General features: G+C 40.0%; 1 protein-coding gene and 1 long non-coding RNA gene across 2 annotated transcripts in view; both read left to right on the forward strand.

Moving 5' to 3' along the window:
• LOC125343680 overlaps positions 1 to 5,085 on the forward strand; it is a 56,901-nt gene extending 51,816 nt beyond the window's left edge. The window contains exons 2-3 of the long non-coding RNA XR_007209365.1: positions 2,371 to 2,462; positions 5,072 to 5,085. This is a non-coding gene — a long non-coding RNA (uncharacterized LOC125343680). The remainder of the gene's footprint in view (positions 1 to 2,370; positions 2,463 to 5,071) is intronic.
• Positions 5,086 to 5,209: 124 nt separating this feature from the next.
• On the forward strand, positions 5,210 to 5,677 carry LOC125343138 (chromobox protein homolog 3-like). The gene has a single exon (XM_048335409.1). It carries the CDS (start codon positions 5,210 to 5,212, stop codon positions 5,675 to 5,677), a length of 468 nt encoding a protein of 155 aa, XP_048191366.1.
• The last annotated feature ends 8,179 nt before the right edge of the window (positions 5,678 to 13,856 follow it).

Consider the following 13,856-nt stretch of genomic DNA (forward strand, 5'->3'; position numbering starts at 1 on the left):
TAAGTCCTCTGTAAGATGTGAAACTATTTTCTTATACAGAAGCTGGCCTTTCAATTTACTTACCCAGAGTTTTTTTTTTTGCTTGCAGAAAAAAATGTTCATTTGTCAGATGTATAGTTGTTAGGGTTTTGTGGTTATATGTTGTATTTTGATGCTTTATGTAAACAATGTACACTCATTCCTAAGTGCTAAAGAGTTTTTCTACTGAATACTTGTAGAAATATGACAGTTTTGCAGTTTAATAAATTACAGTTTAACAAACGATTTTTAAATGTACATTTTTATAACTGACTTTGCCACTTCTAATGGAATAAATCAGCTTTTTACTTTTAATTTTTCATTACAAATGCATTGTATAATTATGCTTTCTACATTCGTGTGTGTTTATGCATTAGGTAAGCACTGATTTTCAAAAAAGATTGCATTGATGTTATATCACACATGTAGGAATGGTCAAACTGAATTGTATATTGATCCCGACAGATTCTCCTCTACTAGTCTTTTTTGCACATTTTTTGTGAAAGTTGATGCCCATAAAGTGTATACTTTCTTCATTGTCTGTTATTGGTGTTAAGATAATTCTGCAGTCACAAAATACTTTGGGGAATTATGAAAACTACAAGAAAGAGAGAAAAGCCTCTGTGGACATTTAAGAACTTGAATTTTAGGAGAATTTCACCATTTGCAGAACTTGTCAGAGTGGCTCACTGTGTACAATGCATTTGCACAAATATGGTTCATCCTGGGATAATAATTCAGCCCCTCTGACTTCCAAGCTGGGCCAAGAAGAGTTTTACATCAGCCCTGACAGTTCTGCTCTGCAATGGTCCATAGAAAAGCAAAATTTTGGGGGGTGCTTAGATTTGGAGAATGTTGTCATCAAAACTGACTAGAAGTTAAAAGACTGTTCATCAGTGCTCAAGCCATTTGTACAAACAGTGTGGCTATGCTGTGGTTTTCTGGTAGGAGTCTGACGCTTTGTAACGTGCAAGAGAGGGGTGTCCACATGACCAGTCCCCAATAATGTCTCAGAACCTCAATTTCTGGCAAGCTTCTCTGATATATAATATTTCACTCATGTTATTAGGACTTGTTCCTGGAGGAATAGCCTGTTCTAGGAGAGTTGACCAGGATAGGCCTCTTGGAAGTCTGATATTAATATATATCCACTGATACTCTTAGTAATTAACGGTTGTATAGTATATGGTTTTCTACCCTTGTATTCTTAGTCTTTCTTGGCTATTATTCCTGAAGATAATTTCTAGTTAGCAAATACTATTTTTAAGGAATATATTTTATGGAATGAAAATATGCCAATTTATATATCATCCGTTAAGCAAGTGCTAAAAAAAAAAATATTTTTCTGGATATCTAGAGCACTTTTCTTCCTGGGCTTCCTTCACACTGAGAGCCACCAGATGTCAGTGTCAACTTTCCCCATGGTCCTCCCTTTACCCAGGCAGGAGGAAAGTCAAAGCAGTACCCCTAATCCCAAACCTCAGGGGAGGTTTGACAAAAGACATTTTCAATTCGGGCCTCACTGACTCAAATCTACTCAGGAAACTGAGATCTAAAGAATGCTGTTCAAATCTATCCTCAGCCAGAAAGTCATTGAGAGTGGTATTTCTAATCATTAAAAACCCAAATGGCACTGTGGCTTAGTGGATCCTAGCCTTGATCCAAAATTCTCAAGGTGAAGGCCTAGTTCAATCAAGACCCAGGACTCTTTAGCCTCCCACCCCCAAAGACACTCACAAAGATATATTCGGGAAGCATCAGATTTCAACTATGCATTTTCGTCATTCTTCTAACTCAGGAAAACTGTATCTGCAACTGCAAAACATAGTGAATCTTCGTCTTCCTTACTGCTTTACAGGGCTGGGAATGTGGCCTAGTGGCAAGAGTGCTTGCCTCTTATACATAAAGCCCTGGGTTCAATTCCCTAGCACCACATATATAGAAAAAGCCAGAAGTGGCGCTGTGGCTCAAGTGGTAGAGTGCTAGCCTTGAGCAAAAAGAGGCCAAGGACAGTGCTCAGGCCTGGAGTCTAAGGCCCAGGACTGGCAAAAAAACAAACAAACCCAAAAACCTTACTGCTTTACAAGAAGACCTCCTTTGTCCTGCCAAGATAGGCAGATGTAGGGAGCCAGAGACCAAGGAAAGTCACTGAATGTTGATGCAGAGTGGACATGAGGAGGGTGAACAGGCTAAGAAGCATAAACACTTGTATTGGGGCAGACGGTGCTCTCCAGACTGGAGCCCTGGTATTGATAACTGTCTAAGGGGCTCATAAAGAGATTATATGCTTTATATGATGCCTAATGAGAGTTGCTTACCTGATATCCATTCTTCCTACCTTTTCCATTACAGCCTCAAAATTTCCCTGTGCCTAGGAAAGAGGCTCACCTTCTAGCCTCCCTTGAAGCAAGGATATCCATTTGACCCAAACTGCCCAAGAAGATGTAAGTGAGCATCTCCTGAGTTTGTCTTCTGAGAATATTATTTTCTTGGTGAAAGGAGGCAGACCTCAAGGGCCTTTTGTTATTTACATGCTTCGTTCTCTGAACCTAGAATGCACACACAATATGTAATAGGCATAGAGCTATCTTAGCAGCATGAAGAAACCACACATTTAAAAAGGTCAGTCTTGGGAGAAAGTCACCAAAAAGTAAAACACAAACACTAATTCATATATATATATATCAATTAATATCCAGGCTCAAACAACTGCAAAGATAAGGAAGCAATTGAGTTCTAGGTAATCAGTCTTAGAGAATTTAGAGATACTTATACTCTTTACCTCACATATGGCATATACACATGCACATCTGAAAGAAGCTGGGAGGAGATCACAGAATGAGTGGAATATGGGGGGAAATATAGGAGAAGGGGCCCAACAGTTGCAATGGACACTGATGAGAACAAACCAAGCAACTCAAGGGCAGCAGGGAGGAGGGAAGATATGAGAGAAAGCAAAGGAACCGACTACACTAAGCATTGTAGACTAGAATGACTATGTCCATCAAAGGGAAGATTTTTTAAAAATGAAGAAAAAATGGGATGGGTTTGGAGGAGGGAAGGAGGGAGGAAAGGAATTAGGGGGTAACAATTATGATAAGAAATGTATATGTATGTACTACCTTAGGTATGTAACTATAACCCCTCTTTGTTTGATCTTGACAATAAAAAAGAGGTTTAGATCAAGAAGATATGAGGGACCTGGCAGGTTGAAGACACTGCAGAGATTGCACTGTACAAAAACCATCACATTGTTCATTTTCTGGCCTGGGCTCACAGTCCTCTACAGCCTGCCACCTCCCCCACCCCCCCGCAGTGTTCAGCACAGGCTCAGCTTTCAGTGTCACAAGGGTAGTGGACTCCCATGCATCAGGATTATAATTGTATTCATCCAACCACTGTTTGACTCAGACAGTGTTTTGCTATGTGACACCAAGAACAGGAGGATAGAGAAGTCCTGTTATAGTTCCACAGGTGTTTGAGTCATTTTAGAAAGGTGAGATCCAGAAAAGAAGCAGAAATCAGAGGCCAACCATGATGGCTCCCCGCTGTCATCCTAGGTACTCAGTGGACTAAAATTAATTGTCACCAGAGACACACGGTAAAAAAGACAAACGATTACAAAAGTAATACTTGCAAAACTGTTTAGTGTAAATCTACTGAACAACTCATGGGGGGAAAGGGAAAGGGGGAGGGGGAGGGGGGAATGAGGGAGGAGGTAACAAACAGTACAAGAAATGTATCCAATGCCTAACGTATGAAACTGTAACCGCTCTGTATATCAGTTTGACAATAAAAATTAAAAAAAATTGTCACCAGATACTACCTGTGATTAACCAAAGTTTAGATTGGAGGTATGGTTCCAGTTGTAGAGCTCTGGTGAAGAAGGAAACACAGAGCATCAGTCTCTGAAAAATATATATATATAAAAGTCTCCACAGGTGGTTTGTAGCAGAAATAAGTCAAACTCAGGTGGGAAGCCTTCCAGATCCACCCATGTTATTTGCACCTTTGCACTGAGTAGACCTTGAGAATGGGCAGAATTTGAGGCTTTGGGTGAGGACTTGGAACAAGGATGCCAGACATTGAAATGAACAGAAACAGAAACATGGAGCAGATTTCATCCCATCCAGTAGGCAGGAGGCCAAGTGGCCCAAAAAGAAGTTTGTGTTCTTTAAACAGCTAAGCATCTGTTGAGAGCTGCATGTCCTATGGAAGTCACTGTGGGATATGCCCAATGTGGGGAAAGTACAAGGCATGTACTCGCTGTTCAACCAGCCTTGCTCCCTCCCTCCCTCCCTCCTCTTGTTGTCTTTCTTCATTGCCCCTTCTTTCTCCATCTTCTCCTTTCTCTTCCATATTTATTTCCTTTTCCTTGTTGCTTAATCCTTTCCCTTGTCTCCTTTCTCTCTTTTCCCTCTACTCCTTCTCCTACCCTCATTTTTCTTCTTTCTCTTACATCTTCATATTCCCAATCCCTCTGGCATCTCCTCTTCTTCCTTTTCCCCTGCTTGTCTCCTCATCCTGTTCAACAGCACACACTGTGTCTCTGTCTCTGTCTCTGTCTCTCTCTGTCTCTGTCTCTGTCTCCCTCTCTGTCTCTGTCTTTGTCTCTCTCTCTCTCTCTCTGCCTCTGTCCAGTTTAGGCTGAATGAGTTTATATATGTGTACTCTCTCAATAAGCTACACTTCAGCTTCATATCCCATTTTTCATATTTTTTTTCCTTTGTGCCCATCCTGGGGCTTGAATTCAGGGTTTTTAAATCTGCAAGTATGGGCTGGGAATATGGCCTAATGGCAAGGGTGCTTGCCTTGCATACATGAAGCCCTGAGTTCGATTCCCCAGCACCACATATATAGAAAACGGCCAGAAGTGGTGCTGTGGCTCAAGTGGCAGAGTGCTAGCCTTGAGCAAAAAGAAGCCAGGGACAGTGCTCAGGCCCTGAGTCCAAGCCCAGGACTGGCAAAAAATTGAAAAAAAATCTGCAAGTATGGTAATTTAGAAGTTTCAAAACTGATTTGGACTGGTATTTTCTTTTTCCTTTTTTTCTAGTAATTACAATAAAATGTAATGAATAGTCCCATCGGAGATTGACTAAAGCTTGGGAATTGTTGACCAGATTTGCTGTAGAATACGGACCCAGAACCTTTGAGGTGGTTAATAATAGGCCTTCAAATCTGAACTTAAAAAATGGCCTCCAAGGAGACTACACTACGAAAAGGAAGGAAGAAACAGAAGAGAACACCTGAAAAAGTTGAAGAATTGGAGCCTGGAGTATTTGAGGTAGAGAGAGTAGTGAGCCGTCGTGTACGTGGTGGCCACATTGAGTATTTGCTGAAATGGAAGGGCTATCCAGAGGATCAGAACACCTGGGAACCTGAAGAAAATTTACATTGTGCTGATTTAATCACAGCCTTCATCAATTCTGACGAATCTGGTTTACCTCCTAGTGAATCTGAAGATAGAAATGGTTTTGCTAGGGGTCTAAAACCTGAAAAGATAATTAGAGTCACAGATATGTTTGGAGAATTGATGTATCTCATGAAGTGGAAACATGTAGATCAAGTAGAGTTGGTGCTGGCAAAAGAGGCTAATGTGAAATGCCCTCAACTTGTCATTGCTTTTCATCAAGAGAGACTATTTCGTGTTGGAAATTGAAACGCAATAATGCTTACATTGGTTGAAATACATTCATTAAACAATGTATATGTACCATCTGAATCTTGTGTTAACATTAATGTTGTGAAACACCAACTACATTCTAATAAAATCAAGTTTGCTATCTTGGTCTTTAAAGTAGTATTTGTGATGTTCTCGCCATTTTAAAAATTAAAATTATTACAGGCTTTCTGAAGTTTCTTTCTCTATCAAAAATGAATGCTTGCTTTCAGGCTATATTTTATTGGTTTTCAAGAACTGGCTTTTCATTTATCAGGCAAACATGTTACTTATTACTTAACCAAGAGCACTGGTTTTAATGAGTATACTGAAGTACCATCCCAATGCTTTGTGTTTATTTTTCTTTGTATACATATAACACCGGCAATATTTTTGGAGGCTTTATTTAATAGTTCTGGACCCGCAGCCAGGCCACATACTAGACAAAGGATCTATCACTCAGGTACATCCCTGGACCCTATTTTATTTTGTTTTAGAGACTGGGTATCTCATGCTGTCCTTTTTCCTACCCAGACATGATGCAGGTCGCAAATTTTGTATGCTCCTGCTTCTGACATAGAAACATAAATGCAAAAATTTATTTACAAATTTTTCTGAAGAGACTCTATTTTAAGACCAAGATCTTCACCACTGAGCTGAATAAAACAAACACCTTGACTTTCTTTAATTATCTGAGCAAAACTAATTGGACAGTGAAAACTTATTATAGTGAGGTAATACAATACAGAATATTGGAATATATAAATGGAGAGTTGATAAATTGTAGAATATCAAAGACTCAGCCTGTGGGAAAGGAATCGATTGCTTTGAGATTTTGACAATTTAGGAACTAAATGAATGAAAATAATTTCATAATCATTAACTTGAATATTTTTGCATTTCTTCAATTCATCCCTTTCAAGTAGGGTCAATTCTTCACAGTATTGGATTACTGGTTCCACAAAACCCAGAAAAACAACTTGTGTAGTCATCACAATGTAACCTCAGTGTATATTGCTAACTTAATTTTTATTAATGGTATAGAGTGGTTGAAGAAGTGTTTCCTATTCTTAAAATAAATTAACGGTGATACAAGACAATATTTTGGAAACTGGAGGATTTAAAAAGTTAGACAGGAGTTGCTTTCCTGATTTCAGCCTTGGTCTTCGGGTCGTTAGCATAGAGAAAGGCCATTGATTTTTGAAGGTTTATTTTATATCCTACAACTTTGCTAAAGTTTTGGATCAGCTCTAGCAGCTTGGGGGTAGAGTCTATGGGATTCTTTAGGTATAGGATCATGTCATCTGCGAAGAGTGAAAGTTTAACTTCATCTTTTCTTATTTGGATCCCCTTTATATTTTCTTCTTGCCTAATTGCTCTGGCTAGGAATTCTAGTACTATGTTGAAGAGCAGGGGAGAGCATGGACATCCCTGCCTTGTTCCTGATTTTAAAGGGAATGGCTTTAGTTTTTCACCATTTAGAGTTATGCTTGCTGTTGGTTTGTCATAAACTGCCTTGATTATATTCAGGAATGTTCCCTGGAATCCCAGTTTTTCCAGGGCTTTTAGCATAAATGGGTGCTGGATTTTATCGAACGCTTTTTCCGCATCCAGAGATAAAACCATGTGGTTCTTTACTTTGCTCTGGTTGATGTGGTGGATTACAATAATTGACTCGCGTATATTAAACCAACTTTGCATCCCTGGAATGAATCCAGTTTGATCATGGTGTATGATTTTTTTGATAACCTGTTGAAGTCGATTGGCCAGAATTTTGTTGAGAATTTTTGCGTCTATGTTCATCAGGGAAATCGGTCTGTAGTCCTCTTTCCGCGATGAGTCCCTGCCTGGTTTTGGGATGAGGGTTATACTGGCTTCATAGAATGAGTCTGGTAGTGAACGTTCTCTTTCAATTTCATTGAAGAGTTTGAGAAATATTGGTGTGAGTTCTGTGTTGAAGGCCTTGTCGAATTCTGCAGTGAATCCGTCTGGACCTGGGCTTTTCTTGGATGGGAGATCATTTATTGCCATTTCTATTTCAATACTGGATATGGGTCTGTTTAGAAGGTTTAAATCTTCATGTTTAAGTTTGGGGATATGAATTTTTTATAGGAAATCATCCATTTCTTCCAAGTTCTCGAATTTGTTGGCATAAAGGTTTGCAAAATAGTCCCTTATTAATTTCTGAATTTCGGTTATTTCTGTGGTGATGTTACCTGTTTCATCTCTTATCTTGTTTATTTGAGTCTGCTGCCTTCGTTTCTTGGTCAGGTTTGCCAGGGGTCTGTTTATCTTGTTGATTTTTCCAAAGAACCAACTCTTTGTTTTGTTGATTCTTTCGATTTTTTTTTTGTCTCTAATTGATTTAATTCTGATTTGACTTTAATTATTTGCTTCCTTCTATTTACTTGGGGTTTGGCTTGTTTTTCTCTCTCAAGGAAATAAAGGTGCTTCCTTAAATTGTTGAGTTGCTGTTTCTCCAGTTTGTTGATGTATGTACTCAGAGATATAAATTTTCCTCTGAGTACTGCCTTTGCTGTGTCCCAAAGGAGCTGGTACTTTGTGTCCTCAACTTGGTTGAATTCCATAAACATTTGATTTTCCGTTTTAATTTCTTCAATGACCCACTGATGGTTCAGCAGTGTGTTGTTTAGTCTCCATGAATTGTAGGATTTTCTGTGGTGGCTGTTTTAGTTGAGCTCTAATTTTATTCCATTGTGGTCTGAGACAATGCAGGGAATGGTTTTGATACTTCTGAATTTGTACAGATTTTCTTTGTGCCCTAAGATGTGATCTATTTTGGAGAATATTCCATGTGCTGCGCAGAAGAATGTGCAATCTGTTATTGCTGCGTGGAATATTCTGTAGATGTCGGTTGAGTCTAGTTGGTCTATGCAATTATTTAGTTCTGTGGTTTCTTTGTTCAGTTTTTGGCGTGTTGATCTGTCCAGAGGTGATAGTGGAGTGTTAAAGTCCCCAACTATCAATGTGTTTGGGTCTATGAGTGTTTTTAGAGTCAGTAGTGTTTGTTTGATGAAGTTGGGTGCTCCTGCATTTGGTGTATAGATCTTTAGAATGGTTAAATCTTCCTGTAGGAGAGATCCCTTTACCAGTATGTAGTAACCTTCTTTGTCTCTTCTTACCTTTTTTAATTTGAAGTCAATTTTGTCTGATACCAGGATTGCAACTCCAGCCTGCTTATGGGGGCCATTTGCTTGATAGATTTGATTCCAGCCTTTCACTTTTAGAAGATGTTTACTTTTGCTGGATAGATGTGTCTCTTGGAGGCAACAGAAAGATGGATCTTGATTTTTGATCCAACTTATGAGCCTATGTCGTTTGATTGGAGAATTACGTCCATTAACGTTGAGGGTTAGGGTTGAGAGATGATCGTTTGTTCCTTTCATTATCACTATCTTGTTTAAAGCTGTGTCTTCCCATTTCTTGATCTGATGTGTACCATTTAGGGTTCATTTCTCTGTCTGTATTGGGATCTTGATTATTTTCCCTGTATAGTACATCTTTGAAGATTTTCTGTAAAGCTGGTTTGGTGGGGATATATTGTTTAAGTTTTTCCTTACTGTGGAAGACTTTTATTTGACCTTCGGCTATGAATGAGAGTTTGGCTGGGTACAGAATTCTTGGTTGGTAGCTATTTTTATTTAGTGTTTGGTATACTTCATTCCAGGCTCTCCTTGCTTTCATGGTCTCTGCTGAGAAGTCTGGGGTAATTCTGATTGCTTTTCCTTTATATGTGATTGTTTTCTTCTCCCTAACAGCTTTAAGGATTCTTTCCTTGGACTCTACTGATCCTGTTTTGATCACAATGTGTCAGTGGGGTGTCCTATTCTGGTCTGGTTGGTTTGGGGTTCTAAATGCTTCTTGTATCTGTATAGGCCTTTCCTTCTGGATATTTGGGAAGTTCTCAGCTAATATTTTGTTAAATAGGTTGCCTATCCTATTAACCTCTTTCTCCAAGTTTTCCTCAATACCTATTTTCCTTAAATTGGGCTTCCTGATCATGTCTTTTATCTCCTGTAGCTATCTGTTTTGTTGATTGGACTGGATTTGTATTGATCTTTGATCTTTCCCCAGGCCAGCTTTAGTTCCAATCTGGTCTGACCCTATGCCAGTGGAAAAGATGGCGCTTTGCTCTGGTGGTGGGGGAAGGGCTACCTCCCAGAAGCTGCTCTGTGGGCACGAGTGAGAATATCTTTCGTGGGGTACTCACGCTTTCTCTGCGATTTCAGGTTGTCCGTGCTCAGCTGCCGTCTGGAGGATTTCTCGCTGGTCTCTGCTGTGTGCTTTAGCTGGGCGGAGTGCAGGTTGCTGTGCCGGGCGCTGTGCCGGTGCCGGCACTGGTGCTGCGGCGGGTCGCCGCCCGGAGTTCAAATCTGTGTTTTCAGACAAGCAAAGTCGATTTTTCCTTCCTGGCCAGAATCCCTGTACTGTTAGAACTTACTCTGGCTGTCTTTCTAGGAGGAAAAGTTTCTATGGGGTGAGAAAACTGCGATGTCGGAGGGACCTCAGCTAGTGCTGTGCAGCTCCTCCGCTGTCTTCCCTAGCATTGGAGGTAACAAACAGTACAAGAAATGTCCCCAAGGCCTAACGTGTGAAACTGTAACCTTTCTGTACATCACTTTGACAATAAAAAAACTCTATCAAATATTTAGAAACCAAATGTCTCACTTTAAAGACAATCTAACTACAGAATACAAAAGTTTAGGCTTTGGCTAATGGATACTAATTTAGTGGACCAATTTGAACTGAACATCTCCTCTACGGGTTTCATTACTGATCTTTTACTAAAATATCACAGGAAAAATTAAGAACTTAATTTATAGCTTTGCATAATGTGTATTTTAGTTTGCAAAGCAAAATTATTGTCATTAATTTCGCTTGGATTAATGGTGTTCAATTATATAATCTAAACGGGAAGGTGTGTACTTAACTAAGGGAAAAAGCAATATCCTTTGGCAATATTTGCAAATATTGTGCATACATTATGATCAAAATTACACAAAACCTATCAGCTATGATTATTTGCATCCTATGAAATCACATTGACTTTATAGAACACAATGCTTTTCCAAACATAGTGGTGTAATGTTAACAGTGAGCACAAAGCCAGGTTCTGTGAACTGGCTCAAAGTCAAAAGTATTAACAAGATTGATTTCTATCCTTGCATCTACAATTTCATCCGGGGCCCTGCAAAGTACACTGGGGGTCCACTAGGGGTTGGAGTGGTAACCACCACCCACAACACCTGTTTTTTTCAGGTACTTTGCATGCATGTACCCCCTAATATTCCTCCACACCTCTCCTTGTCGACTACCGCTGAGAACTAGCGTGCAGATCCAGGAACTAAGTGACTCACCTCTTCTCATGCCCTCCACCCTTGCCTGCTTCACTGGCCCAGCAGGCCTCTAGGCTCTGGGCAGGATTCAGGAGGTGGAAACAGCAGCAGCAGGGGATCAAAGTGAGGCTGAGACAACACTGATTACTGTGCATGCCCATACTCTTCCTTATCCCTTTTCTTCCTCTGCCTCCACACTTGTCTTCACCACACATACAGGCACCCACACGCCCTTCATTGCACGTCTCTGCAGTACCTGCGGCACTCACTTTTACCTGATGGGCTGGCGGCACACCTGCCAGCTTGCCTACCTGCCCCTAGTCACTTGCTAGCCATGTGCATGATTGCTTGCAGTCTGCACGGTGCCTACATGCCCTCTGCACACCTTCCCACTGCCTGTCTCCCACATGGACTCTTCTGGCAGGCTGAGCTGAGTACAAATGTACCCCAAACACACCTGCTAGGTAAATCATGGTTCAAGATTAGCAACTGGAGATAAATTTTAGAGTCCTCAACTGAGAGCTGCTCCTGGTGATCCACTCCTATTATTCAAAGTATGATGGGAAGCCTAAAATAGTCCCACTCCAGCACAAGTGCACTGCTATACAGGAATTGAGATTCTTACCTGAAAAACAAACAAAACAACAAAAATAACAAAATCCCCAGCACAGCCAGGTGTTGATGTCTCTCACCCATAGTCCCATGCACTCAGAAGGCTTCTGATTAGAAGTGAGCTTCCAGGCCCATTAGGAAAGTTAAAGAGAGAATTTTAACTCCTTCTGAATGCCCCAAAGCAGTAGTTGAGCTCTGGTTCAAGTGATTCATCATGAAGACTTGAGCAAGAAGTTCAGGGACAGTGCCCAGGCCTTGAGTGCAAGCTCCAGGTTTGCATTTGAAATGACCAGAACCACAAATGGCTGGTGGTGTGGCTCAGTTGTAAGAGAGCCTGCCTCACAAGCACAAGGCCCTGAGATCACAGTCTAGTACTGCAAAAGTGAATAAGAAAAAGTGCTATCAATATTCATGTAGACTCTTCTGTGTTTGCATAAGTTCATTTCATCATGCCAAATATGCAGAAGTTCATTCTCTGAGTCAGATGTTAAGTTACATTCGTGTGGTGTGGGTTGGATGGTAAGAATATTTTAGTTCTAAAAGTATCTGCCAGGAAGGGAAAGTGTGGCTATGGTCGTAGAACCACAAATGTGAGTGAAAAAGCTGAAGAGCTTGAGGCTTTGTGTTCAAGCACTTAAACACACACGCACATTCACACACACTCTCTCTGTCACACACACACACACACACACACACACACACACACACACACACACTCACACACACAGCCTGGTGTGGGTGGCTCAAGTCTGTAATCCTAGCTATTCAAGAAGCTGAGGTCAGAGGATCCTGCTAGGAAGTAAAAGTACAAGAGACGCTCTTAGTTTCAATTAACCATCTAAAACCTGGAGGGGGAGCAGAAGCATTAGACTTAAACAGAAAAGATCAGGTCCAGGTCCAGGCCCACACCCTGAGTTTAAAGTTCAGAACTTGCACAAAGAATGAAATGAATGAAAATGTCAGACCTTTCCAGACTTTACCATTTTATATTCCCTCCAGTAGTAAATGATATTAGATTCAGCAAGGTTTTTTCCATGTTTTATATTCTCACTATAAAGCCATTCTGATAGGTGTATGGTAATATCTGGTTAAAAATTGCTTTTCTTTAATGGGCATCCAGGTTATATATCCTTGCAAGTCCTCTGTCAGATGTGAAAATATTTTCTTATCTGTTGGTGGCCTTTTCCTTCAGTTACTTAACAAAAGATATTTTCTAGAACAAAAAATTTTAATCTTGCAGATATTCAGTTTTTCAAGTTTTGTGGTATAGGTTGAGTTCTATTGACTTGTCTGAGAAATCTATACTTAGTCTTGTGCTTTCTTTTAGCAATATGTTTTGTACTTTACTGCAGTATAGGTTAATTAATTACAGGTTTTGAATCTGAAATATTATTATTCATTTTGGTTTTCCTAAGGTAGAATGAATCTCTTTTTACATTTTTTTTTTACTGGTCTTGTGGCTCAAACTGCGGACGTGGGTGCTTTCCTTGAGCTGTTTTTGCTCTCCTGCTTAATCCACAGCAGCAAATCCAACTTTTTCTGAGTTGCTTATTGGAGATAAAAGTCTTACAGGCTGATTTTGATCCATGATCTTCAGAACTCAGCCTCCTCAGTAGCACTGGCAAGTTGGCTCTTTTTACATTTTTATTAGAATAAATAAATTATACAAATGGGTTTTACTGTGGTTTTTACATTTGTGCATGTAATGCAATGTGCTTTCATCAAATTTACTCCATATTATTGTTTCCTTTTTATTTATTTTCTTTCTTTGGTGGCACTAGGGTTGGGACTTTAGGGCCTCACATTCACTGGGCTGTCAGTCTATCACTTGAGATACAGTTCCAGCTTTGTTTATTTTGCTGATTTTTTCAGTTATGGAGTTAAAAAATATCAGCAAATTAAAGACATGGAATTTGTTCTTCCCAGGCTTTGATGGAAACTCGATTATCCAGATTTCAGCTTCCTGAGATAGCTAAGATTATAGTTGAGAGCTGTGGACAAGTAGCTTCTGTTATTCTTTCTATCTTTCTTGTGTTTTTGCTTGTCCTAGGGCTTGAATTGAGGGCCTGAACACTGTCCCTGGCTTCTTTTTGCTCAGGGCTAGCACTCTACCACATGAGCCACAGAGCCACTTCTGGTTTTTTTTTTTTCTGTTTACGTGGTGCTGAGGAATTGAACCCAGGGCTTCATGCATGCTAGGCAAGCACTCT

Source organism: Perognathus longimembris, chromosome 28 (assembly GCF_023159225.1).
Source record: "Perognathus longimembris pacificus isolate PPM17 chromosome 28, ASM2315922v1, whole genome shotgun sequence".
NCBI classification, from domain to species: domain Eukaryota; kingdom Metazoa; phylum Chordata; class Mammalia; order Rodentia; family Heteromyidae; genus Perognathus; species Perognathus longimembris.

Coding starts and splice junctions, on each gene's coding strand:
- LOC125343138 (XM_048335409.1), top strand. CDS start 5,210: ATGGCCTCCAAGGAGACTACACTACGAAAAGGAAGGAAGAAACAGAAG.